General features: G+C 41.9%; 1 protein-coding gene across 1 annotated transcript in view; it reads left to right on the top strand.

The window, feature by feature from the left end:
- The first annotated feature begins 253 nt into the window (after positions 1-253).
- UTRN (utrophin) overlaps positions 254-27,060 on the top strand; it is a 467,571-nt gene continuing 440,764 nt past the window's right edge. Inside the window, exons 1-2 of the mRNA XM_081829379.1 lie at positions 254-1,156; positions 6,824-6,994. Coding sequence (XP_081685505.1) covers positions 6,916-6,994 — 79 coding nt within the window. The 5' untranslated portion in view covers positions 254-1,156; positions 6,824-6,915. The remainder of the gene's footprint in view (positions 1,157-6,823; positions 6,995-27,060) is intronic.

The following is a 27,060-nucleotide window of genomic DNA, read 5'->3' on the forward strand; positions in this document are numbered from 1 at the left end:
TGGTGAATGGAGGGGCAACTGGAGATTTACCTCTCCAACAAAATCACCCGAACTACCCGGGTTGCCTGAAGTGGGGGCGTGACTCACATTTTCGGGTAATCTGAATAAAGGGGATGGTGTTTGTGCGAGGTGTCCATTCTCGCTCGGGGCGCGCCGCACGCACCGGGAACCGCGCGGGGCGCGCAGCCCCAGGCCAGCCGAGCGCCCGGCCAGCCGCTGCCGGAGGGGAGGGCGCGCAGGCCGGGCGCTGATTGACCGGGCGTGCGGTCAGGTGACACGGGGCGCCACGTTCCCGGAGCCCAGCTCGCTGCGGCCGCCTGGGCCCGGCCGGCGCCGAACCGGAGCCGAGAGGGGCTGCTCTCCCGGAACAAAGTTGCCGGGCCTGCGGCGGCTGGGCCGAAAGCCGAGCGGGGCTGGAGCGCCGGGGGCGGCGCCGGCCCGGGGAGCGGTGCCGCTCGGCCCCCTCCTCCTAGGGAGAGCGAGTCCCGGGGTGCCCGGACGCGAGCCCGTGTCCCCGGGGGGCGGCAGGGCGCCCCTGCTCGGTCCCGCGTCCCCTCCCTCTTCAGCCTCCTGCGCCGCTCTCCAACAAAGGGGCAGGCGGGCGGCGGCGGCGGCGGCGGAGGAGGAGGAGCCGCCGGAGCGAGCGGCTCGCGCACAAAGTTGTGGAGTCGCCTTTCCTCCGAGGAGGGGAGCGGGCAGCAGCAGCCGGCCGGCGGGCTTTCTCCCGCCGAGGGCCGAGGAGGAGCCTCTGGCTTCCGAAGCCGATTGGGGCACCACGGCGAGCGGTGCCTCCTTTCTTTTGGGTCACTTCTGCAGACGGAAAACTCTCTAGTGTTTGGCAAACTTGGTTGCCTGCGCGCCCGTTCCAGGTTTGCACTTGGACTGTTTTGTTTTTGTTTTTGGCGGAACTACCGGGGCGGGAAGATTGCACAAGTCGGGGGCGTTGTTTCAACCGGGTGTCAAAAAAAATTTTTTTTTTCTTTCGGATTTGTCTGGTTCTTCACTTTTCCTTTTTAAAACACGTCGCCCCACAGAACTCTCGCTCGCACACTCCCCCGCGATCGCTACGACCCAAACACGCACGGAGGAGCCCTCGGCACGCTCGGGACGCGGCGGCGGCTGGCAGGCGACGCGGGCCCGCGGGTCCCGGGAGCAGGTAAGCCCGTGCAGTGTCTCAGCCTCGCGCAGTGGAATGTGACCGCAGCCCCGGGGCAGTGGGGCGTGGGCTGCGGGGAGGATGGACTTTCTGAGGCTTCTACCCTGCGCCCCGGTCTCCTTCTCAAGTCTGAGTCTAAGATGTCACCAACTTTCGCGTGCACTTTCCTCGGAACCTGAGCTCAGCTCTCTTCGGCGGGAGAGAGAGTGCCAGAAGCGTGAAGAAAGCTCGGACCCGGAGGTCCTCTCAATCTGTCTAGGAGCGAACGACCCCAGCTCCTCCGACGCCCGGTGCCGTGCAGCCGCCTGGCTCCCCCAGCCCTCCTTCCGCGCTGGGTGAGAGGGTCGCGTGCCTCTCGCTGTGATCTCCAAGAGGGGACGTGGCTTCCTAGGATGGCCTGTGCCACACACCCCGGCCCCGGGAAGGCGGGGCCCGAGGTGTCCGCCAGGAGAGGGTGGGAAGAGGGTGGCGGTGTGGTGGACGGGCAGGGGAGCGGCTCGCAGCCGTCGGCCTGGCAGGAAACGTGTTCACCCTCCACGCCGTTGCTGCTCCTGAGGGTGGGGCGGGCTCCAGGGAGGGGACAGGGGAGGCCAGTCGGTGCTTAGTCCCCACGGTAGCCTCTTCTACTTTCCCGGACTCTTGGCATCACTTGCTGCATCAGGTAAGGTAATTCGTGTCCCCCTCTGGCCCCGGGTCCGAGGCTTTGGTTGCCCAAGGCCACTTATAAAACCAACAAAGCACGAATTTTGGGCTGTGCAACTTTTAGAAGGCACGCTGTTACAGGAGAATTTTTTTTTCCCCCAAGCCCCAGATAACGAAAGGGACTGTTCCAGGGTTGGTTCAAGGGAAGGAGAAAACGTGCCCGACCTCCAAGAGCCTGGGGACCCGCATTTTGTTTTACATTGAACTGGAGAGCCCCAGGTCTAACTTGGGGCGATCGGCTCCGCTTTCTGGGCTGTCCCGGGGCCAGTCTCCTCTTTCCCAGCCTCCAGGTCACTTGGGTCACCAGGGCCTCGCGGGTCAGTTCTCCATGCCGCGTTTGGGAGGGTCAGCGCACCGGTTGCTGCGGCTGGAACGCACAGACTTTGCGGAAGCTTCGATTCCCCGGGTGCGGGCTGAGGCCGGGTCTCGGGGCCTCTGGGACCCGCGGCAGCAGCCGCATCCACTCATTTGTAACTCGCGCGGGCCTCAGGAAGTGCGCTTGGCCCCTCCCGGCTGTTGCTGGTGGGCGTGGGGGCCGCGGCCTCCGGGAAGGGCTGCGAGCCAGGCGAGGGCTGGAGGAATGCGAAGCTCGTGGGTGCTTCAGCTTCCCGAGTACCGGCGGCCAGGGCCACGGTTTACGCGGAGTCATTCCCCGCCCCCTCAACCCAAGTTTATGGGACCGATGAGGCACCTCTTTAACTCTCCTTTGGGTGTTTACCTAAAATTTATTGCTCTTGTAAACAGTATTAATCACCGTCGCGTACTAACCTTCCCTTGGAGCGTTTCCGAGAGTGAATGGCAGTTCTTGGCACTGGGCGGTTTCTTGTACTGTTTCAAGCAGAGCGGCAAATTCTTGGCCCCTTCGCTTCCCTTTCCACTATCTTCAGCATTCCTAGGTTTTGGTTTCTGGTTTAAATGCATGGATAGTTTCTGCCCAAGGACGTATACAGCATTTCCATCATAATTACACGGTGTGGAACGTATTTGTATTCTTACATTATCTCGTTGCCAAATTGTTTTAAAATTGAAACACTGGCTTCACCTTTAAGGCCACCCCCCTACCCTTTCACCCCCAAGTTTATTGACACACACTCATGGCTTCTGTTCCGTATGACAGCCAGACATGTTCTGAAGAAAGAGTTGCTGAATGCAGAGTTGAGTGTATTAATTTCAGTGAGAAAGATCTGGCTACACTTTGCAAAACATAATTCTGAGGGAACAGAGATCTGGAGCAGTGGTAACAATAAATGACAGTTGTATAGGGCTTAAAGCTTCTAAGGCAATAATATCCCATTCATTCTCAGTTTCTCACCCAGCTTTGTGTGGAAGATGGCCTCTCTTTACAGTCTGTAGATGTGCCAGTGGAAGGTCCACACCTGTGGAAGGTCCACACACTGTGAAGAAACCTTGATTCTGTCTCCTGACAACCAGTTATAAATAGCTGCAGCATTTAGTGATTTAGAAGGAGGTATCTTTTTCTGTGTGCTGCTCAACCTGGGGTCCCCTGCCCATTCCTGGCAACAGGTGACAGTCAGTGGCTCTCACTGTTCAAATGGCCTTCTGTGTTTCTCCCTCCTTCCCATTCTTTCCTTGTCCTCTGAACCTCTTTCTGCTGTATCTTTGTAGCATATATGGGATTTTGATGATCAGGAAGAGAAAATTTGAGAAATTATCTTAGAGTGGCAAAATAAAAAAAATATGATAAATATTCATGTGCAAATGAATAAAGTCCTGTGTAAACAGTTTTCTTTTTTATGGAGTGGGGAAGGTCTTTGGCATGTGTTGAAGTGAAGACCCTTAACTAAGACTAGTTATGAAGGAGTCAGTATATTTTAAAGGGAATAGTTAATTGCTTTCCAGTAAAGAGAAGTTTTGTTGGACAAACCTGATTTTCCATAATAAAATTTTATATGCATTCTTCTGAACAAAGCTTTACGTTCTTGAATATATTAAAATGCACTTAAGAACAGCAAATCTTTTATAGGTATGTACCCCCAAAAAGGAACTTAATCACATAATAATCCCTAAAGTCTTAACAGTAGTAGAGCAATATAAAAAATGAAAACAAGTTTTTTATACTCAAAATTTAGCAGACTGGTGATCTAATTCACATGGTCCTCTCTATAAGAGAGGAAATTGTTCCTAAATCTTTAGTAGTGCACTGGTTCTCTTCTGCCTCAAACTGTTTTTCTACGGTAATTTTGACCTCTTTATTATTAGAACACACCCTTTTTCTGACTGGTCAGGAAAAAATATAATAATTATTTTTTACATATATTTATATTATAAAATAATATGGAATTTCTTTGAATGTTACATATAATTAAACATAATATATAAAATACTAAGTATTACATAAGTATGCCAAATGAAGCATATTATAAAATAATAATACCACATGATGTGTCCTTGAATTAAATGATTGAGTTGCCTAATCCTAGCTAGCAGTAAACTCTTGTTCTGTTCTGTGTTGTAATATATGAATTAATGCCCATTATTTGCAGGTTAATATTTGGATGTGTTGACTGTTATATTCCCAATTAAATGATTAATTTATTTAATTGGCATTTGGGGTCCACTTGAGGGGCTGTTAGGATACAGCTAAGTTGCTGAACTTAAAATTGAATTCTGATTCTGTTTGGGTTGTAGGGGCTATATATTCCAGGAAGTATTAGGGCAAAGCAGAACTCTCATTATTGACATCCTTAAAGAAAAGGTGGTTCTGCCGAGTAGAATCCTCAATTCTTTAAACTCTGAAGATGATTCTAATTAATTACTAAAGATTAAAATTATTTTATTGCTGGGGCACCTGGGTGACTCAGATGGTTAAGCGTCGACCCTTGGTTTCTGCTCAGGTCATGATCTCAGGGTTGTGAGATTGAGCCCACCTGGAGCCCCATGTGGGGCTCCTGAGATAAGTGCTGAGCCTGCTTGAGATTCTTTCTTCCTCCCTCTCCTTCCCCCTCTCCTCCTCTCCCTGCTTGGGTGCTCCCTCTTTCCCTTTCTCAATAAATAAATAAATAAAATCTTTAAAACTATTTTATTGAGTGATAGTTATACTCAGCAGAATTCATATGATGCACCTTCTAGAATAAAATCTGTGTCAATGGGTATAATGTGTAACTGCCCAGATTTTTATTGAATCCAGACCATTTTTGAGATCAGACCTATATATCCAACTGTCTTCTTTGTTATCTGCCCTTATATAACTCAGAGGCACCTCAGACTTAGCAAGTCCAAACCACATTCATGATTTCTTCCGCCAGTGGCTTATCTGCCAGTGTTCCCCAGCTCAGTGAATGACTCACCCTCCACATAGTTGCCCAGACCAAAACTGGGTAGTCATTTTGCACCTTAGTGTTCTGAACAACTCATATCCAGTCAGTTTCCAAATGCTATTGACCTTCTGTATTTGATAGTTAAATATCCCACATATCTACCCGTTTCTTTCCATGTACCCTTGTTTAGACCACAGTCATTTCCTGCCTGTAATATTATACTAGAAAGAGTAAACACCCATACGCTTTCTCTACATTCCTCACTTACCATTTTCCAACAGTTGCTTGCTTTCTCTCTCTCTCTCCCTCTCTCCCGGTATGTATGTATATAGGTAGAGAGATACCTGTACCTAGATAGACAGGCATATGCTGTCCTGTTTGAACTGAAGTTGAAGTTATTATCACACTTTGTTGGTAAATATTTTATCAGGTGTTTCCTATAATCAAAGATACTGCATAATGACAAAACCATGAACCAATACTAAAGAACTGATAAAATTATATTACTGATAGAATAATATTGTCTGATATATAGCCCCAATTCACATTTTTCACATTATCCCCAAAAAGTTTATTTTTTAAATTCTAAATTCAGTCAAGGATTATACTTGGTTGTCATGTTTCTTTAGTCACAAAGCTCCCCCTCCCTCAGGTGTTTTTGTTTTTCACGATGTTGATAATTTTGAGCAGTTCAGATTGTTTATTTTGAAGACTATCCACAGTCTAGATTTGTCTGTTCATGATAATCTTCATGAGGATACTATATAGATGATGTGGTATATTTCCCATTGTATCACATGATGCCCCATTATTGGTCATACGAAGTCTGATCACTTGGTTAAAGTTAAGAATTATTTTTCCCAAAATTCTGTTGTGAAAAAATTTCAAATATACAGAGGAATTGAAAGAAATTTTTATTCAACACCCATGTGCCCATGGCACATTGAATGAACAATTGCTATATTCTGCCATTGTCTTCATGGCTCCCCACTCATCCCCACAAACCAGAACGATCTTTTCAGAAGGCAAATCTGATCTTGTTACTTCCCAGCTTCAAACCATCTATTGGATCCCCCTTCCTCTTTAGAGAAAGATAAGAGCCTTGACCTGGTCTCCAACACCCTGTCACTGGTCCTGTCTACCCACTTCACCTAGTTCACCAGATTTCTCTCTTCTTGGCTGTTTTCTCTCCAGAGACACTGGCTCAGCCTCTTGAATGCTCCATGATTCTTCCTGCCACTTCACATGGAAGGCTCTTAACCTTTTTCTCTTCCCACCTCTTTTTTTTTTTTTGCTAATTAAATTTTTTTCATCATTGAAGGCTTGGCTCAAATGTCACTTCTTCAAGAAAACCTCTAATTGCCCAGGGCAGGTCAGATTCCTATGCTGTATGCTCATATTACTCTCTGCCTTTTTATTTGTACATTTGTAACATATCAGCATTACAATGAAATAATTCATTATATAATTAACAGCTTAATGTCTATAAACTTTGTAATGGCAGAGTCTGGGTCTCTTTTTCAGTCATATCTCCATTGCACAGATCAGTGCCTTATACATAGAAAGTGCTGAATAAGTATTTGCTGAATGAATGGCTAGTATATATAACTATATGATTATATATATATTAAATAAAAATGTATGTATACATTTTTTTTCCAAGCCAATACATTCCTTTTCTCTTTAGATATTGATGTTGAGCTGGACCATTATAGAAAACTGGAAGTCTTAAGAAGAGGATTTAATACAGTCTTTGGATTAAATTGAAACTCAGCAAAGATGGCCAAGTATGGAGAACACGAGGCCAGGCCTGATGATGGGCAGAATGAGTTCAGTGACATCATTAAGTCCAGATCTGGTAGGTAACGGAAGCTTAAGAAAATGATGCATTATTATGTATAAACTACTTAGAAGACATAGGTTTTTTGGCTTGTTTTTGCACTGTTCTTGTGAGACAAACTTCTTTTGAGAAGCACAGTTCTGACAAATGACTATTATATTGTAAAAGGTAATGTACTGTCTCTCAGTATCCGGTCTTAATTGCCAATCCGTTTTGGTCTTATCATATGTTGATGGGCACTGCTTGGTCAAACTCCTACCTGTGGTTGAATGCTTTTCCTTGATGAGACTACCCCTTTCCAAACAGACACACAGCTGAGCAGTTTTTTCTTGTTGGTCTATTTTATGAAGTTGAAGGGATCACGTGCTTAAAGTATGAAGTAGCAGTTTCTGGCCAGGTGGGTCTTCTTGAGTTTTGCTTCCATTACTGTATATCCTCACCCCTGTCCTTTATGGGGGCCAGGGTTGGGTCAACAGGTGCCCTACTTTGCTTCCCTTTTTGGAACTTTTTATGAGTGTTCTGAAGGTACAGTTTTCACGTGGGTCCCCCTAAGACAGATTGATGGTTTTCATATGAACATTTAGATTTGGGGACCTAAGGATACCACTCCCTCCCTCAATCTTTTATATAACTGAGTGCTTTTTGACTCTGGCTGTACAAATGAGTCAACTGGGGAGTTTTTAAAACATGCAGATGCACTGACTCCACTCCAGACCTGTTGAATAATTTCTGTATTTTTTAAAACTTCAATATGATTTTGAGACAGCCTCTAAGGGGAGATATATATTTTTTATTAACATATAATGAATTACTTGTTTCAGGGGTACAGGTCTGTGATTCAACAGCCTTACACAATTCACAGCACTCACCGTAGCACATACCCTCCCCAATGCCCATCACCCAGCCACCCCATCCCTCCCACCCCCCTCCCCTCCAGCAACCCTCAGTTTGTTCCCTGAGATTAAGAGTCTCTTATGGTTTGTCTCCCTCTCTGGTTTCATCTTGTTTCATTTTTCCCTCTAAGGGGAGATATTTTTGAGCAGGCAAGGCCTTTCTGAGCTTTGGAAATGACACAGAACTCCACCCTGGGTGTGAACACTGTACTTAAATAACTCTGAGAGTTACTTTGAGGTATAAAATTACATCCAGTGTCACTTTAAAAATGAAAAAGGAACCTAAACCCTGTTTTTGCTGTGTAAACTAGCTATTTCTTAATTATTTGAGATTGCAAAAATATGTACTGAAAATAAGCTGTAAATTAGTAGAGATACACATTTAAGGTACACCTTTCCCTCCATGATACTGATATCAGTTGATTGGTAAAGATTTTGGTTATTAAAGTCTTGGCTCTAAATATGTAGCTGCTACTGTGTAACTTTAGGGCTCTTTCGGGGGTACAGCTTAATATCCTGTTAAAGTTCACTCTCAGGATGTTTTATTCCTCTAAATTTCTTTTTGTTTAAGTGTTTTAGTAGTATAAAGGGCGATGTAGCTATAAGGGATCATTAATATCTTCTTTAGAGCACAGAATATATATCCAGAAATATGTAAATGTAACAGAGGAAAATAAAAGACACAACATATCCATGCTTGTCATGTTCTATAAATTGTGAGGTGCTATATTCTTAGATAGATTTCTGAGTCAATGTCCATTACAGTAAGACCTTTGGTATTTATAGCTATGTATTTTAGCCATGTCCATAAAGAAGTCATTATATAAGTTTAAAAATATTGGGTATGTACGATGAGTACATATAACTTCGAAACTCTCCTTTAAATTAAATATTATCATTTAAAAGGACTGACAATTCTCATACATTATTGGGGACAGTTGGGCAGAAATTGTCACATGTTTTTACCATATGCAAACCAACTGGCTCAATAACTCTATTTTTAGAGTTTTCCCCTAGGGAATACACAGACATGTACAAGCAAGAAGTTGATCCCAGCATTTTGTAATAGAAAAAAATTGGAAATACCATAAAAACCCAGTATTGAGGATTGGTTAAGTCATAATTTCCCAAGGTATTTGTGAAGGAGCACAAGTTCTGATGTATAATTCAAAAAAGGATGTCGTGGGCCAATAACTTTAGGAAATAAGTGTTTAACCTACTCTGTTCCTTTCGTGTAGGACATCTAAACAGATCATAGAGAATCTCAGTGGAGCTAATTAAATTAGGGTATATCCATAAGGTAGAAGGTTGTACATTCACAAAAATGTTATGGATGTGTATAGAAGTACATTCTTGTTATTGTTAAGTAAAATATATGTACAATATTAAGTCCTACATGTGGGAAATATTTTTTTCAAGAAGATTTAGCAGAGCATACACTAAAATATTAATAGTGCTCATCTTGGGCATTGTGGCATTATTATTTTTCTCTTTTTTGCTCATATGTGTTTTCTAAAGTTCTTTAATGAGCCTGTATTACTTAGTTCTTATAATTTTAAATACTCTTAAATTGCTTAGAGTGTTCTCAAATGCCAAAGCTATGACTGTTACTTTGGAGGCACCTACTTCAAAACACATTGAAAAGCTAGCTGTTGCATAGCTGAGATACGAATCCCATTCTTTTGGCTGGATTATGTTGCAAAAGCCAGTAGATAAATTTGGATTTGAATGGGCCTATTAGTCCCAATCTCGCTTTCTGGAAGGCACTTTCTTGATTATTTTATGGTGAATACTAGTAGACAGTGGTCAGGTCTTATAGTACTCTAAAATTTACATATTGAATAGGGAGTTTTAGTTCATATCATGTCAAAGGCATCATCTACATATAAAGTTCCTCCTTGGATGTGTTCTATGCTGAATTTGTTGCCTTTTCAGTTTTTTTTAAAGGAATATTTTCCTATAAGAAAATTTTAATTCTAATCTGTTCCTCAATGTTTCTTCCTTTTGGAGGACTGGATGTGGGGAGAGGGGTAGAGATTGGGTGGGAAAAAAACTAATGTTGAGAGTATATGGATAAACTTAATCTCTTGGTTTATGAAGATTCTTTTCTTTCCTCTCCAAACTTGAGTTTGGACAGTCTAAAAGCCTGGCATAATAGAAATATTTGTGCATTTAAGTTATTAGGCTTGTTTATATTGCCCTTATCCAGTATTGATTTGTTTTATGCTCTGTGTGAGGTTTAAAATTTTTTTCAAGTCATTTACACCATCTGAACAGATGCATGAAATCATCAGGGGTAGGTGATGAAGTAGTGTCGTGGATGTAAAAACTGTACATTTCTTTATGGTTGTAGTACACTTGTCTTGGATTTGAGTGAATTTTAGAAAAGAACTTGAAAGGATATGACCTTTAATGGTTCAGGGTTGGGTAAAAGTAGACCTTTCTGTCCCTGACTGAAAGACACATAAGTCAAGTTTATCGTCAATGACTGCATCTTTGACAGCCTGAATTAGTGAGCTTCAGAAGGCTTAACAAGTTAGTAGTGATTTTGAGAGAATAGGCCAAGAATTAGAGGTGGTTTTTTTGTTTTGTTTTGTTTTTTGTTTTTGTGTGTGAAATATATTGCCAATGGGGTCTGTGATGTTTAAGCTTCTGCTTGGGCTTTTTAAGCATGAAATAATAAAATGGTTTGAGATGTGTATAAAGTCAAAGAATATCTTTGTTGCTATTTCATTCCTACAATAGCTAACACACTTTAAAGCCAGTAATGGAGAATACATCATCCTTTTCTGTTCTTAGTGCTGTTGTGGTAATTTTTTTTTAGCACAGAGCCTTCCTAACTAGGGTCAACCTCAGGGCTAAAGGCAGGGTGTCAACTAGCTACATGTGAGGATTTTGGCCATTTGGGGATTCGAATCAATAGACTCTGAGATGGGAAAGGGCCATTTGTTGAATGAATGAGGTGAGCCACACACTGTTGTATGATTCAGTATCCACTTTAAAAGGTCTTGGGCATTAAGCCCGAGTGTAACAATTTTATCATTTCTTCCTTCGCCTTTTCTCTTCTTGCCTAATCCTGGTGTCTAATGGTTGATGGAACCTCAGAGGCCATATAACCTGACCATCCCTGTGGCATGTCTGTACCCAGTCCCTGCTTGGACACGTCCAGTGGTGGGATCACACTGGTGATGGTGATGATGATGATAATTCTGGCAGTTTACATTTGTTGTACATAGACCGTGTGCAGATACGGTGTTATGAGTTTAATCCTAACAACCACGATTTTACAGATGACGAACATGAGTCACATAGAAGTAATTTGCCACACTGGCCTGCCTTCTATTTCTCCAAAGGCCCAAGGCCTTTGCGCATCCGTCTTTCCTTGTCTTTGCCTGTTAGGCTCCTTCTTGTCATTGAGATCTAGGCTTAAATGTCATCACTGAGAGGTCTTCCCTCCTGACTTTAGGAAATAGATCTCCTAGTCATTCCTGACTGTATCACTATATTTAAGTTCCCTAACGTTCTTATTGCTATCTGGCATTTTTCTTGGGGGTGTGTGTGTGTGTGTGTGTGTGTGTTTGTTAATTTCCTTCCAACTAGAATTTAATTCCACAAGAGCAGGAACCCCAGTATATCCCTGGCATCACGCCCAGGGCCTAGCTCCTAGTAGGTGAGCAATGAATGCTTGTTCAGTAAGAAAGGCTACAGAGCTATAAAGTGCCAGAGATGGGATTAGAATTCAGGTGCTCTGATTCCAGAAACTCTGCATTTGACTTCCACATATTGCCGAGTCTCCCAGTTTATAAGGTAGTTTATTCCATTGCCGCTGGATGATTCTTCGTTTGTGCCTGAATCTATTGCTTATATATTTTGCGTAGTATTAATTTGGCTTATACATCCCTCTGCCTCTTCCCTTATATCCACCAGGGTTGGGACCCTGGGCTATGAGGTAGAGCTTCTCTGGGCTTCCTGGCGTCCTAGCCGTGCCAAGGGAGGGCCAGCTGTGGGGGATACAGCCTTCTGCTCCCAGACTTGTCCTGGCCTTCCTTGGCTCTGGTCTCTGTCACTTTCTCTAAGAGTTAGCAAAGGGGGAAGGAAATACCAGAGGACAGGCAGTCTTCTGGATAGAAGGCAGAGAAACTGATAATTTGTTTCTGATGTGAATTCCCTTTTCTTTTTTCCTCCAACTGCTGCTCAAGGCTTTTCACTGGCTGGTGAAAAAACGTAGTAGATTTCAAATGCACTGTGATTTGGCACAGTTTAAGCCCTGGTCTGATGCCCAGATGGATATCTCTGGGATTGAAAGAGTGGGTAGCGGTCAGAGGCGGGGGAGGGAAGAAAAGAGAGGCCAGTGAAATAAAAATAAAATGAATTATTTCATATAGAATATTATACCTGGTTACATTTATAGCAGGTCTCCTGAAAATACTCTGTGTTTGCAATTAAAGTGAACTTGCTTAACAAGATTCAGTTTTATAAAAATTACGAGGAAGATCACCTTATTTGTTTATCTTTCAGGGGCCTTTCTTTACGAAGGACACTGGTTACATTGCATTGAGGGAGTCCTTGATCTACTTTCCCTTTCATTTAAAGAAATACCTGTGAGGAGATTTTTCTAAACAGCCTAAAGGACTGTGAAAAATTGTCCCCCCCGCCCGCCAAAGCTTTACTTTGCTGGAATACCTCTGCTTTGGAGGGAGCTCTTTGAGCAGGTTTGTTTTTTTCCATGAGCCCTGGGGATTTGTGGGGAGGGATGGTAACCCTGGATGGAAATTCAACTCTGACAGAGGAGAGCAGCTATTCTTGTAATGCGTGTAAAAATATTCTCCATGTTGTCGCCTCATTATGCTGAAGTAGTGCAATCGTAGAAAAGTTTTCTGTATTAATGCGATTCTCATGACCTGTTACTATGCTTGTGGAAGCTTTGTAGGTGATCCATTCCCAATCGGGAGACATGAATTGCTGAGAATGTTCTAAGCAATGGAAGTACATTAATTATATGGACAGAATGGAAAACTCAATTTTATTGAACCTTACTTGAGGCCAGAAGTTTGAACTAGATGCTGATACGATGATTTTCTGGGAACAAGGGAACATGTGAGATCATTGCAGCAGTTGTAAATATTAGTTAAAATTTAATTGTGAAAGGATACTCAGGTGGTTTCAGATGTATTGGCCAGATTGTCCCTTAAGCTGTGTGTGGAGGCAGAGGTATTTACTATATTACTATTTTTATTTTTTTGTATGCCTCAATTGTTTAATAATAAATATACTCAAGTCAGTATTTGAAATGTGAGTCATTGTGAGTTTTTAATATATATTTACTCTTGAAAATGATGGCTTGTGGACTGAGAAATCTAAGCCAGATCTAGCTCTTTCACTTTTGCTTCCTCTGTCCTTGGATTTGCACATGTCAACAATAGGAGGCCTTTGCACTGGGGCCTATGAACAACCACCCACCTAAGGTTTATTTTATTTATTTATTTATTTTTAAAGATTATTTATTTGACAGCGAGAGAGGGAACACAAGCAGGGGGAGTGGGAGAGGGAGAGGTAGAAGCAGGCCCCCCCGTCGAGCAGGGAGCCCGATGTGGGGCTCAATCCCAGGACCCTGGGATCCTGACCTGAGCCGAAGGCAGACGCTTAATGACTGAGCCACCCAGGCGCCCTGCACCTAAGGTTTATTTAAATCCTGTGGGTCTTCTCTATCAGAAGCTTATACTCCTGGCCTGGTTAATAAGAGACTTTTTTTTTTGAGTGCTCATGTGGCAGCTAAGATTAAGGTTTGGGGTGGACCAGTTTCACATTGGTTTTGAGAACTCAGTTTCTTACAAAAAAAAAAAAAAAAAAAAATTCTATCACAGTTGTTGAGCTCAAAGTGTAAAGTTGTAGAATAATATTTCGTAGGTGAATATTTTCAAATGAATTTTTCTTTTGATGGGGAGGCTGGCTGGTTATTATTATGATTTCTGTCCAGTTCAATAATTTTAGCATTTGTAACAAAATTTTTTTTTTCAAGGAGCAGAAAAAGCACATAATAATACTCTTACGTAGCAGAGAAGCCCAATTAAAAATTGACTTTGTATCTCTAAAGTGGTACAACTTTGAAATAAATACATCTGCTGTAGTTTAAAAAGTATTATCTGGTTAGACATTCTTTTTTAATTCCACCATTTTAATATTTGAGAATTTCTTTCATCATATAACATATAGTGGGGGATGGGGATAGCATTTTGAGTTGATACTCACGGATTGGTTCTCTTACTCTTTATAGGCTATGTGTGAGTCATGTTAACATTAATTCAGTAATTACCTAGATGTATATGTATGCTTTTATTTTGAAAGTTGGGTTTTGGGCTCATCGCATGTGGTACTGTTAACTCAGGCTGCACATCAGAACCACCCTTCTGGATTCAGATTCAGTCGTGTGGGGTGGGGTCTGGACATCTGGAGTTTTAACAAGCCCCATTGCTTTATGGAGAAAGAAGGCCAGTTTAAGACTGTTAGAACTGAAGTGAAAATGGTCTATGCATTTCAGAGGAGCGAGGAGAGCTATAGTCAAACATTGAAGATTATTTCTACCTATAAACACTTCCCTTTAAACATTATAAAAAGGTAATGGATTCTTGGTATTGGACATTTTTTCTTTTGCTTTGTATTTGGAAGAGTTTGGGTTATGTTGAGCAAAGGAAAAAACCATGGGGGTCAGGAGAGTGGTGAAATTTGGTGCATTTCTTATCGTGGCCCCTTAAACCAGAAGATCATAGCAAAATATTCAGCAGCAAAGTATTTCTTCATTGAACTCGTTGGTCTTCAACTCAGTGTACTTAACCTCTTCCTGCTGTAAGTTTAATGTCATATCCTGAAGTCTGACATGAAGTCCTTGCTCCATTCATTGTAAAAACTTATTGTGTATATTTTCTAAGAAATTGTTTCTAAGACAGATATGTTTTTGACTCATGGTGGGGAAAAAATTCTCATTTCCAATCCTGTATGCTAGTTTTCCTTTTTTTCTTTTTAGTTAAGTTATAATTTATTCATACAGTGGAATAATTTGAGGTAAAAAATCACAAGTTTTTTTCTGTATCAATATGGGGTGATTTCTAAGATGGAATACAAAGTATGAAACAACTTTTTGCTAGTTTTCTTATATTCTTTAAGGTTAGAGACAATATTACATATGTATTTCCCTCCCTGTTTTTGTAATTTTAAATAGGTGACATCTAGTACTTATATTTAATATAACTAAACTTCCTTTTGATGCAAAGTAATTTGCCTATCATTCTTTTAAAATACACTCATTTTAAAAGGATAATTGTTTATTATGTCAAAGATGAATTAGGAGTTAAGTGACTTTTGGACCACTCTAGCAAGTTCCTTGAGGATCTGTAAATACACCCCAGAGGTCTTGAGATGTCCTTGCATTTATTTAACTAAACCAAGCCAAACACCAGACTCCCACTCTTAGAGTCCTTGAGTTTTTTGCAGTAGTGTCTTTGAGCTCTAATCTTTAACCTCTTTGAAGATATAGGAAGGGATTTTCATTTCTTCATTGATTAAACAAGCTTTGGGGTGGATCAAAATATGTAATTGCTCTTTTTTTTTTTTAAAGATTTTATTTATTTATTTGACAGAGAGAGAGAGAAAGCACAAGCAGGGGGAGCGGCAGGCAGAGGGAGAGGGAGAAGCAGGCTCCAAGTGGAGCAGGACTCTGGGACCATGACTTGAGCCGAAAGCAGACGCTTAACCGACTGAGCCACCCAGGTGCCCCTGTAACTGCTCTTACACATGTCATGGTGTAGAATTTGAAGCAGGTACGGGATTTACTTGTCCTGCTGCCCCCCAAGGCAAGCCTCATATGTAAGTTCCCTTGCTGATCAAACCTGCCACCTACCAACCTGGAGTGGTCTGTTCTTTTTTTGGGCTCTCCGTGTCTTTTGTATATGGGGGCCAGTTTCAGATTTCACCTGGGAACTCTTGAGGTTGTAAACCAACATATGCCTTTATCAGATAATATGATTTACAGTATATTGTCTTTAAAAATTTTTAAGTATTGCAAGTATTGACTCAGAGCTGGGAGAATGAATCTGAGTCTTACTTTGTGTTGAAGGCTCCTGGCCTTATTCAAAAGCCACCTTTGTGGCGGGGTGGGGGGGCTCTTAAATAAGTATGTTCTAGTTTACTCTGTGACCCTATGTAGTTCCCTCATAGGTGTTTAGAAAATGTCATACTGCAGAATGTAAAGATAATTATTTTTTTGTGTTTTTTCATGTGGCATCAGTGGCCAGTTCTATAACATATCAGATCCTCACTCATATATTAGATCCCATTTTAATATACCATGTCAGCAGAAAAAAATCAGAGTGACTTGAATTCTTTTAACTTATATGTGCTTTTTCAAGAGACATAACCTGTTATAGGTTAGAAGAGTGTTAATATTTGGGGAATGCACATATATGCTTGCTCTCTTTCTCAGACTGGCTTTATTGAACATTTGGTGTAGGACAGATCTTATTCTGGGGACCTGGCATGGAGGCAGATTGCTCAGACAGGGGGACCCATTTGCTGCATGCATGTTTAAATGAAACATTTAGAGATGTCTGCCACCATCTTATCTTTCTAGCAGCTCTGCCTTTCTCCATGCCACCACAATATACCCTCTGAAGGAGGCAAATGGCACCGTGTGAGGACCGCCCATGGTCCTTTTCTTGCCTTTGCGATGTGGCTTGCTTTGTTTTCTGTGCTTGGTTGTTTTTCCCCTCCCAACCCCCCCAGCTTTGAGACCTTCATTCTTCAAACAGCGTTGTGCCACAAAGCATTCTACTTTCGATCACCAAGCCAGAATCAATCTCTCCCTCTTGTTCAGTCTTTATTTCGATTTTTGGCTCTTCTTGCTTATGTATGGTCCATGCTTCCCCAATTTGATTTTCCGATGCCAGCCTTTAGCTTAGTACATGCAGTAAGTGCTCAATAAATGCTTACTGTATGCTTTAATGTTTTTTTTACACTTGATCTTAGCCAAAAGGCCGAGAAGTGATTTTAATGTTTTTTTTTTTTTTAAATCAGACTTGTTTATATACATACCTTAGTCAATCAGCAAATGTCTGTTGTTCAGTCATTATTGCTAGATGATGGGCTCAGAGGTGAGCAAGACATGTCTGTTCTTAACATGCTCTCAGGCTAGTTGGGAGGAGAGGAATAAATAGACATCTTGCACAAAAAAACAGTGTAATGCACACAAGGCATAGGAACATGGAAGGGATGAGGACAAGCTCTTGCATTGGTGGGAATGAAGGTATGGCTGGTAATGGCACCTTAACAGGAGGGAATTTGAGGTGTGCCTTGAAGGATGCTTAGGAGGTACACATATGGACAGTGAGGGAAGGACATGCTAGATTGATGGAAAAGAGCAATGCATTTTAAGTCTGTGGTAGGTGAGTGTGGCATTGTGGAGGGTGGGAGAGGTTGAGGCCAGATTTTGAAAGCTCTTTTGAAGCAAGTTAAAGGGTTTGATCGTTTCACTGTAGGGAGCCACTATAGGATTTTAAGTGGGTTAATGATAAGCTTAGTACTATTTTTCAGAAAGATAATTTGGTTGGCAGTGTGAAAGGTAAATTTAGAAGGGTCCAGAGTTGGAGGGGAGGCAGGGGAGCAGGTAAGGGTTGTGAAAATAATTGAGGTTAGAAATTATGGGAGCTTGAACCAAAGTGGTAGAGGTAGAGATGGAGTAGGAGAAGGGATCTGGAAGATGGTCAGCAGTTAGTAAAAACATGTGTAAAGGTGCAATGGAAACCTCAGCTTCATGGGGTTTGTTTTATATTTTTCAATCAGCTGGATAGTTTTTTTTCAAATCATGTTTAATTCAGGTTCTCAGCACTTTTAATTATTAGCTTTTCCTCCAGAATGAATTTTCTTAATATCTACATTTTATTTAATTAATTTTTTTTTTTAGAGAGGGAGAAGGGGAGGTGGGGCAGAAGGAGAGGGAGAGGGAGAATCTTAAGCAGGCGCCACACCCAGTGCAGAGCCTGATGTGGGGCTCAATCTCATGACGCTGAGATCATGACCTGAGCTGAAATCAAGAGTCAGATGCTTAACCCACTGAGCCATCCAGTGAGTTATGTAGCTACCTACATTTTAAAGGTAGCTTTACTCATCAGTTACATTGACTACTGCTGTTTTTCTGAAGTATTGTCTTTTGGTCAGTTTGTTTCAGTAACTTTGAATTGAATTGTTTCAGTAGTATTTGTACTTTTTTCTATAAGTATATTCTGAAAGAAATGTGCTTCAGAAAAAAAAGATTAAAATGAGAAGAAAGTTTATTCATGTTTATTTAGTATAATATAAAAGTTCTTTGAAGTGGTAGCAAAAGAAAGGTAATATTAATCTCATCTTAGAGTGCAGATAATAGTCTTGCACAGCTAAAAGAAAATCTGTGTGCGAAATGAACCTGGAAAACTATTTCAGAGGAACTTTGATTGAAGAATAGAATGTTTCATGTGACTCTGTGAAGATAATGTCATCCTGTATTACTAATTTCAGCTCCAACAGATAGGCTAGAGTAAATGCAAATTAAAAATAAATTAAGAACAGATGTTGAGAAGTACCTTTCATTTAGGGAATAATTAAATAGTGGAAAGGTCATTGAAGTTCAGTCAATAAAGCTGGAATGCTCAGAACTCATAATTATTCAAGTAACAGATGCTTTTCTTAATATGATGCTTTGCTGTGGAGGTTCGGGTACTAGGAGAAAGAAAAGGCTGTTATTGTCGTATTGTTTTTCTTTTGAGTTCCATTTTCGAAATTCTTATATTCGGTAGGCTGATTTTAAATTCTGGTGTAAGCCGGTATCTCAGAATGGTGGTTCTCTTGACCTTTAAGACAAAATAAAAGGTCTCATTTGAAAAGTATGCATTGTTGGGTTGGGCATTGATGGTGTGTAAGGTTTTGATTTGGCCAGTTTAACTGTCCCTCTTGGTTGTGAATCTAGCATTCTTTAAGATTCAGCTCTATCTTATGTTCTGGAGATAGTTAGGGAAGGACCTGACTCTTTCTGTATCTGTATTTATCTATCTACTTTATGTAGTCTATCTGTAAAAGACATTTTGTTTTATTTTAATTATTATTATTATTTCTTTATGTTAAAGATTTTATTTTTAAATAATCTCTGCACCCAGCCTGGGGCTCAAACTCGACAACCCTGAGATCAAGAATCGTATTGCTCTACCAACTGAGCCAGCCAAGCACCCGTGTAAAAGACATTTTGAATGGCATTTTGTTACCTTGCTTGTACTGTGTGCCAAGCACTTGGATTGGCACAGTGTGAGCAAGACATAGTTGCAGCTGTCAATTGCTTTCCACCCAAAGAGGGCGGATCTCATCAGATTTGCTGTTCAGGCAAGAGATGCCTTGGGTTGGCATGGTGGGTGGGGCCAGGCTGGGAGCCTGGAGAGTTGCTGTGTGACCATCACAGTTGAATGAATGGTAAGCAGTCTTGTTGGCCTGAACTAAGGAGTGGTGGTTGGGATAGAGGAGAGGGAAGAGATGGAAAACTGTAGGCGGGAGACCGACTTAATGGGGCATAGTGGTGTAGGAGCAGTCTGCCTTCTGGCTTCAACACTTGGCAGGTAAAGCTTATCTGTTAAGGTTTTGGTGTGAGGGAGGTGGGTAAGGGAATATATTTCAATATATATTTAATATATAGGATATGGATGGAGATATATATATATGTATGGGTGTGGGCTGGGATCACATCCTTGAAAATTGGCAGCTGGATTCTTGACTATTTTCCTCCATAGTCCATCGAGCTCTTTTAAATATATTCTTAAACTTTCTCAAAATTTCATCAAGAACTGGTTTATTTCTCTTTGTATTTTCCGAGATTTTTGACTGACCCTAGAATGAGCCTCTGGAGAAAGAATTTAAGAGATGGTAGATTATGGCAGTGAAAGATGAGAAATTAAGTAGTTTTTGATTTTTATTATTTTTAGCAGATATCGGTACTTGACGCCTTGGGAGCTGACTATATATTTATCTCCCAGGGTCATAGGAAGCCTACTTGCAGATGTTATTCTAGCTAACTGGGTCGTCTTGGGGAGGGGGAGGGAGGGGTTAGGAAATGCTTGCAATGTGGGCAAATTTTTTTACAAATGTGCCTCTGTACATTTTCTGGGTAAAAGTGTCCATGGTTTTCATTATACTATTAAAGGAGGCCTATGACCTACCAAAAAGTTGAGTCTTATAGGGTTGTGTCTCTCATGGGGTTTCAGTCTTTTCTGATGGAAATGAAATGGGCAGTCGATACTCTGGCATGAGTAGTCCCACAATAACTATTGACACAACTCAGATTCTGGATGTTATGTTATAGCCCCTGTTGTCCCAGAGCCATTCAAGCAAAGCTAGAATTAGGATGAGTAGACACAAAGTTTGAAGGGCAAAATTTCTGATAATGTTTGACCCAGTTTTGCATATAATGAATTTTTATTTGTTGATGAATCTTTCCCTTTTGTTGCTAAAAGTGGCAAATAATCAGACATACATTACTAATTAACAGTCTGGTTCAGATTTTTTTTTTTAATTAACGGAACTTGTGCTTCATCAAGCTCAGATGGAGTATCACAATGCTTTATTTTTTCTAACATCAAAGGTAATTTCTTTTTCAAAAATGTTGTTATATTTGTCACTTGAAAACAGGCCAGTCTCTCCCATACTCATGGAGTAAGAGTAGTAGTTCTCACTGGAGGACTCTACTGCCTGATTGCTCCTCACTTTACATTCGGACCAGAACCCCTTTCCCCACCTTAAATCTTATATCATCAAATTGCATCACCAACTAAAGCTTGTTGCTGAGATGCCACTCTGTCCCCCCATCATTCCCTCTTATTTCTTGGTGACTTTAACTCCTGGTTCACTGTCACTGTCTCTAAAAGTTATTCTTATACTTTGATTTCAATGTAAGCATAGATGATCCTTCCAAAACTCTGTCTCTCAATTTTTGAACTTTTCTTTCTAGTGATCCTGTCTTCCACTGCGATGGTAATATCTTGGCAAAACTTTGTCATCATTTATGCCTGTGGCCCCTCCATAATCTGAATTTTAAGTGTCACACTTGCTGCCCATCACATCTTATACTTCTGGCTCACGCCCTCTTATATCATAGCTCTAGCAGTCTCTGATCCAGTGGGGTCTGTAATCCATTGCACCTACCACCATTATGGTGTTGCCCATCCCTTCAGATACCCTCTTTGCTCTTTACTGAGCTTCCATGGTCAATCACAAGCACTCCTTTGCTTTCCTTGTCTTTCTTGCTTCATCACAGCTGTGTCAGACTCCACCCTTGGTTAAATCTGACTCTTCACCTACTCTCTACCAGCCTCCATGCAGAGGAATGAGGCTGGAGAAAAACACAACCCTAATGTCTTAAGTGAAATTCATGATCACATGTGAGACCTTAAGGCTGCTTGGCAATCACTCTTCCACTGTTCTACATGATTATTTCACATGTCTTCTCTTTCCTGAAACATCCACCCCTTCCTCCCCATCCTGATGCTTAGCTGATGACTTTGCCTATTCTATATGTCCTAAGAAAATTGAAGTAAACTGAAGAGGAATCCCCAATCTGCCTCCAACCAGCAACTTCCCAAGGCCACCCCAACCATACCTCCTCTTGCTTGCTCGAAGACATCTCTCTCTCCTCTGCATCCCTACTATTTCCCTCTCTAGTAGATCCTTTCCATTAGCATTCAAGGTATTATTTGTCCTTTCCTAAAAAAACTGTACTCTTGATCCCACCTCTCTCTCCAGCTATCACATTTCTCTCTTGTCCTTTATGAAAGAGTTCCTCAAGAATTTTGTATGCCCACGGTTGCAATTCCTCTCCATTCATTCTCTCTTAAAACCACTTTAAACAGGCATAGCCCCTACCATTCAACTAAAAGTACCCTGAAAGTAGCTACAGACTTCCCTATCACTAAATCTAGGGGTCAGTTCTCAGTTTCTATTTTATTCATCTCTCGGTAGCATCGACACAGTTGATCATTCCGTCCTCCATGAAGCACTTTCTTCACTTGGCTTCTAGGATATCTCACACTCTCATGGTTTCCCTCTCATTCTCCTTTTGCTGATTCTTATTCCTTATATTGGAGGGCATAGTCCTTGGACCTCCTCTTTGTCCCGCTCACTCCCTTTGTCATCTTCCATCTCCTGGTTTGAAATACCATCTGACACTGGACTCATATTTCTAGCTCTGGCCCAGCACTGTCCCGCCAAACTGTATGCTTCTATTTCCTGTCATCCACTTGACAGCTCCACATGTTTGTTCAAATCTAAACTCCTGATCTCCCCCTGAGGCAAACCTGATCCCACGCCCTTGCCTATCCCTCTTAAAGGCAATCTGATTCTTCCACTTGTTCAGGGTGAACATTTTGGAGGCATCCTTGTAGTCTTTATCTTAGAACCACATCCAATCTGTCAGCAAATCCTGTTTATGCAGAATCCAGTCACATTGTACCATCTTCACAGTTCCTGCTGTGGTGTAGGCCACCATCATTCTTGCCTGAATTTCTGCAGTGGCCTCCTTACTGGTCTCCCTGTTTCCCCCTTTGTCCCACTGAGGCTGGTCTCAGCCAGCAGCAGAGTGAGCCTTTTTAAAATGGAAATAGATCGCATCACCCGGGGTTCACAGTTCTGTAGTGACCTCCCCATTTTACTCACAATAAAAGCTGAAGACCTTACAGTGATCCACAGGGTCCTGAGTGATCCTGCCTGACCTCGCCTCCCCTTACCCTTTTGCTCATTGTCCACAGCCAGTGGTCTCCCAGTTCAGGGCCTTTGCCCTGGTGGCCCCTGGGGGCCTGGAGCGCTCGTCCCTTTGGTGACCGTATGGGTGATCCCCTCCTCTCCATGACCTACCTGATCTGAGTGAAAACTGCGAAGCTCCCCTCTTCAGCACTCTGCATCACTTTCCCTGGCTTTATTATGTTCCATAGCACTTATCACCCACTAGCACACCTGACAGTTTACTTTTTGGCCTGCTAATGTCTGTCTCTTTCCACTGGAATGTGAACTCCAGAGGGCAGGGTTGTCTGGGTTCAACCACTAGTATCTAGAAAAGTACCTGGCACATAGTTTATGCTCAATTAAATATATGTTGAGTGACTAACAGTGTTTTTTTTATCGCTTTTAACAAATGTGTAATCCCTGAGACAAATACCATTTTGATCTTTATTGTTTCTTTATTGTACTGATTGATTAGCTCCATGCTAGCCTGTGACTGACTAAATGTTTCCTAAATGCTGATTGGCAGACCACTTGATGTTTTCTTCAGTAGTCACACGTGAAATGAGAAGGCTAAGGCCAATGTAAAGTAGATGTATGTCACTGCGGGGTTGTCAACTGCACTTTCTTTTCCAGGTTTGTTCATTATTCTGAGAATATGATAATTTACTTGGCATGAGAATGCCCATTAATGAATCGATGATGACCAGTTTTCTATGAGATGAATCCTGGCAGTAGGAAGCTTTCTTAGGGTTAAGCATTCCAAAAGGGCCCAGGAATAGGGTTCTTGAAAATGAGGATGCTAATATTTCTCTTTGTTATATGATTTGCATCTTCTCTCCTTTTCTTCTCCCTCCACTCCCCCCTCCCTTCTCTCCCTCCCTCCCTCCCTTCCTTCTTTTTATTTCTTACTTTCTTTTGTCTCAGAAATCCTTCTGGAAACAAATTTTAGATGGAGGCTCATTTTAGGAATGTGACAATACATTGCTATTCTCTTTAATGCAGGGCGGACAAGTAGGGCATAACTTTTTATAAAGCAGGGTTTGGGGAATGGAAGTGGCAGGTAGCTCATCCCAGGCCCCTGAGGGTTCTTCATGGGTTTTGGAACATAATTTACAATCAGTGCTTTAAATGAGGGGCACTTGGTTGGCTCAGGGGTGGAGCGTGGGACTCTTGATCGTGGGCTTGTGAGTTTGAACCTCACATTGGTTATAGAGATTACTTAAAAATAAAATCACTGTTTTAGTTGATAAATTCTAGAAAACTTGCATGCTCTATTAAAAACAAGGATCTTACCTTAGTCTCAGAGGAATTAGGTTCTAGTTTTGGTTCTGCAAATAACTAGCTTTATGACCTTGAATAAATCACTCAGTTTGCGCAATTAGTTGATTTGTTTGTAAAGTTAGGAGTGTGGACTATATGACCTCACACTGATCACTTTAGAAGCTCCAGAGAATGAAATTGCTAATGCTTAATTGTTGAGGTGGTGCTTGCGAAGGGTTGTGTTCCATTATCTTCTTCCTCATTGCTGTAATTTCAGTTTTGTGTGTACTGATCTTGTGACCTTCCCAAATATTGTATATACTTGGATTCTTACAGGCAATATTGTTTTGGGGATTATAGAAGGGATTATATGATAGCATTTGGGGTAAGCATGTTATCTCTAAATTGGGTTAGGTATCAAGTATAGCATGATGTTATTATTGTATATAAGATTTAAAAAACAGTGTAAGAAAATCCTACAGTATTTAAAAATTTTATTAGTGCTCTCTTGTAGCTTGTAATACAGCTCTGAACAGTGGTTCAGACTTGTATTAGATGATGTGGTTTTGAATCTGAGCATGGTACATTTTGGCTCTGTGAACTTGGGCAAATTGCTTAGCTGCTCTGTGCCTCAGTTTCCTTATCAATAAATTGAGGATAGTAATAGTACCTACTTCCTTGTATTGTAAAAATTAAAGAAATTAATATATGTAAAGCACTTTGGTACATAGCAGCACTCGATAAATGTTAGCTATTACCAAAATAATACAGATGCTTAGTATAATTGTGAGTGTATTTTTTTCAGTCTTTTAAAATAGGCATGTAACAATAGTTTTAATTATATCACACAAGCAAAAATTGTGTTTTTCTTTCCTAAGTAGATCCGGAATTTTGCTTATTATTATTATTGTTATTGTTATTTTTAAGTAAGCTCTATGCCCAATATGGGGCTTGAACTCATGACCCCGAGATCAAGAGTCACATGCTTTACTGACTGAGCCAGCCAGGTGCCCCCAGAATTTTGCTTTTTAAATTTTTCTTTTTTGTATTTAATAAGACCTCTAGGGTAGACTGAGCATTTATTTTCAGGTCATTTTATACACTTTTAGATGCCATGGTTAATTTTCATATGGAACTCATTTATTTTTTCTTGTGTGTTTACCATATATTTGATACATTTTTTGGTAGGATTTTTGAAAAAATAACTCTATCCATGTAAAATTTCTCCTCCCTTTACCCATTTCTTTTCTTCCCCCTTCTTTTTTTTTTTTTTTTTAAAGATTTTATTTGACAGAGAGAGCACAGGCAGAGGGACAGAGAGGGAGAAGCAGGCTCCCCGCTGAGCGAGGAGCCCTATGTGGGACTCGATCCCAGGACCCTGGGATCATGACCTGGGCTGAAGGCAGCCGCTCAACAGACCGAGCCACCCAGGCGTCCCTTTTCTTCCCCCTTCTTTAAAGGCTTGGTACTGTACTCTTTTGCCTGGGATCACTGTAGTTGACTAATGGTTGGCCTAAGCATACCTCCCGCGAATCTAATTTACAACCAGTTTATTTAGAGCATTTGCAAAGCTATTAGTGAGAGGCTACACTCCTGTACCAGAGAAACGTCAAAATTCAATGGCTCAAATAAGATCAAGGTTTGTTTCTCTCTCACCTTACAGTTAAGAGTTGGTGGGTGGCTTTGGTGGCTCTGGTCTGTAGGGCCTCTCAGGAATCCTGGTCCCTTCTTTCTTGCGGTTTGCTATTCCACAGTATTGTTTCATCTTCTTGGTTGTGGCTGGCCCCTCAATACTATGTCCACGTTCTAGTCTAAAGAAGAGGGAAGAGAGGAAGGAAAAAAAGCAATTTCCTTTGTAAAGGATGTGACCTAGCGGTTGCGTGTTTGATTCCCTTGCCATCCCACTGGCTGTAGCCAGGTCACGTGGCCTCATTTTGTTGCTGCGGAGCTTGAGACGTGGGTTTTGTGGTGAGGCGGCCCTGTGCTGAGCTCAAACCTCGGGGGAAAGGGGCGAGGGCTGGATTTCTGATACCAAAAAGAAGGGGAGAAAGGATAATGCGAAGTATACTTTTACAACAGCTTGGTGAGCCCGGTTTGAATTTAGAATTCTCCAAGTCCTCTGAGTTCTGTGCCAGAACACGGTGGCAGGTAGAACTGGCGTGGACTCTCTCCTTCGTGCTCCCAGAGGAAGCCTTTGCAGACAACGCTGGTGGCCACCCTGGCCAAACATCTGTGGTCTCTGTCCTGTCCCACTTGGAAACAGTGGCGTGAGAAGTGAGCACCTTGGGAAGTGAGCTCAGGGCTCATTTGGGCAGGATTACAGGGAGCCTGGGTCCCTAGAGTATGTTTTGAAAGAGGTTGTATGGGCTCTCAGCGCACGTGTTCATCCGCGTGGCCCTGTGATCTTTCTATCCTATTGGGAGGGGTGGGGCTGGAAGGGGGCCACCATAAGAGCCTTCGAAAAGGCAGGGTTGCAGGCAGAGCCCCTGTAGTCTAGGTCTTAGGGTGGTACTCTAAAGAGAAGCATTGATTTGATTTGCTTCTTAGTTTTCCATTTTCCCCATGCCACTGCTTCATTAATACTCCTATTTATCATTTATAGTGTACACGCTATATATTTAATTTACTAAGAGTGGAGTATTTTTGGAATGAATGGAGTGTGCTTTTAATGGATGGTAAGGATGGATAAGGGCACAGTGAGGGAGGCTGGGGAATATTCACTTATGTAGCTTAATGTTTTCAGCAGCTTAAAAAAAACAACCCTTTGAGTGGCCCTTGTGATTCTGTGGCAGTTTGCCCAGACTCAAGGGAGCCAGTGTTGGGAATGAAAACTGGATTCACTTTGAAAATCTAGAAAAAAAGTGACTAAACAAGTTACAAGAATGTGCTTGATGGCCTGCGTCCTCTGAGAGCAAGCGAAGTACTATGGCAGGCTGGGTTTCCACGTTCCCCGTCTGCTCAGCCTTCAGCTCTTTCCTCCTGCAAGCCGTGTGCGTGGCCAGCCAAGACCAGGGTCCTGATTTCACCTGTCCCAGGGCAGAGCTTCTGTTACATTCAGACAGCCCGACAGCTTGTCCAGCGAAAGTCGAGCCTATCAGACTGCTCTGGGGTAGAGTCAGCAGACCACCACCTCCTTCAGTTGAGGGATGGGTT

This window comes from Leptonychotes weddellii, chromosome 8 (assembly GCF_054177405.1).
Source record: "Leptonychotes weddellii isolate Sample4059 chromosome 8, ASM5417740v2, whole genome shotgun sequence".
In the NCBI taxonomy this organism is placed as follows: domain Eukaryota; kingdom Metazoa; phylum Chordata; class Mammalia; order Carnivora; family Phocidae; genus Leptonychotes; species Leptonychotes weddellii.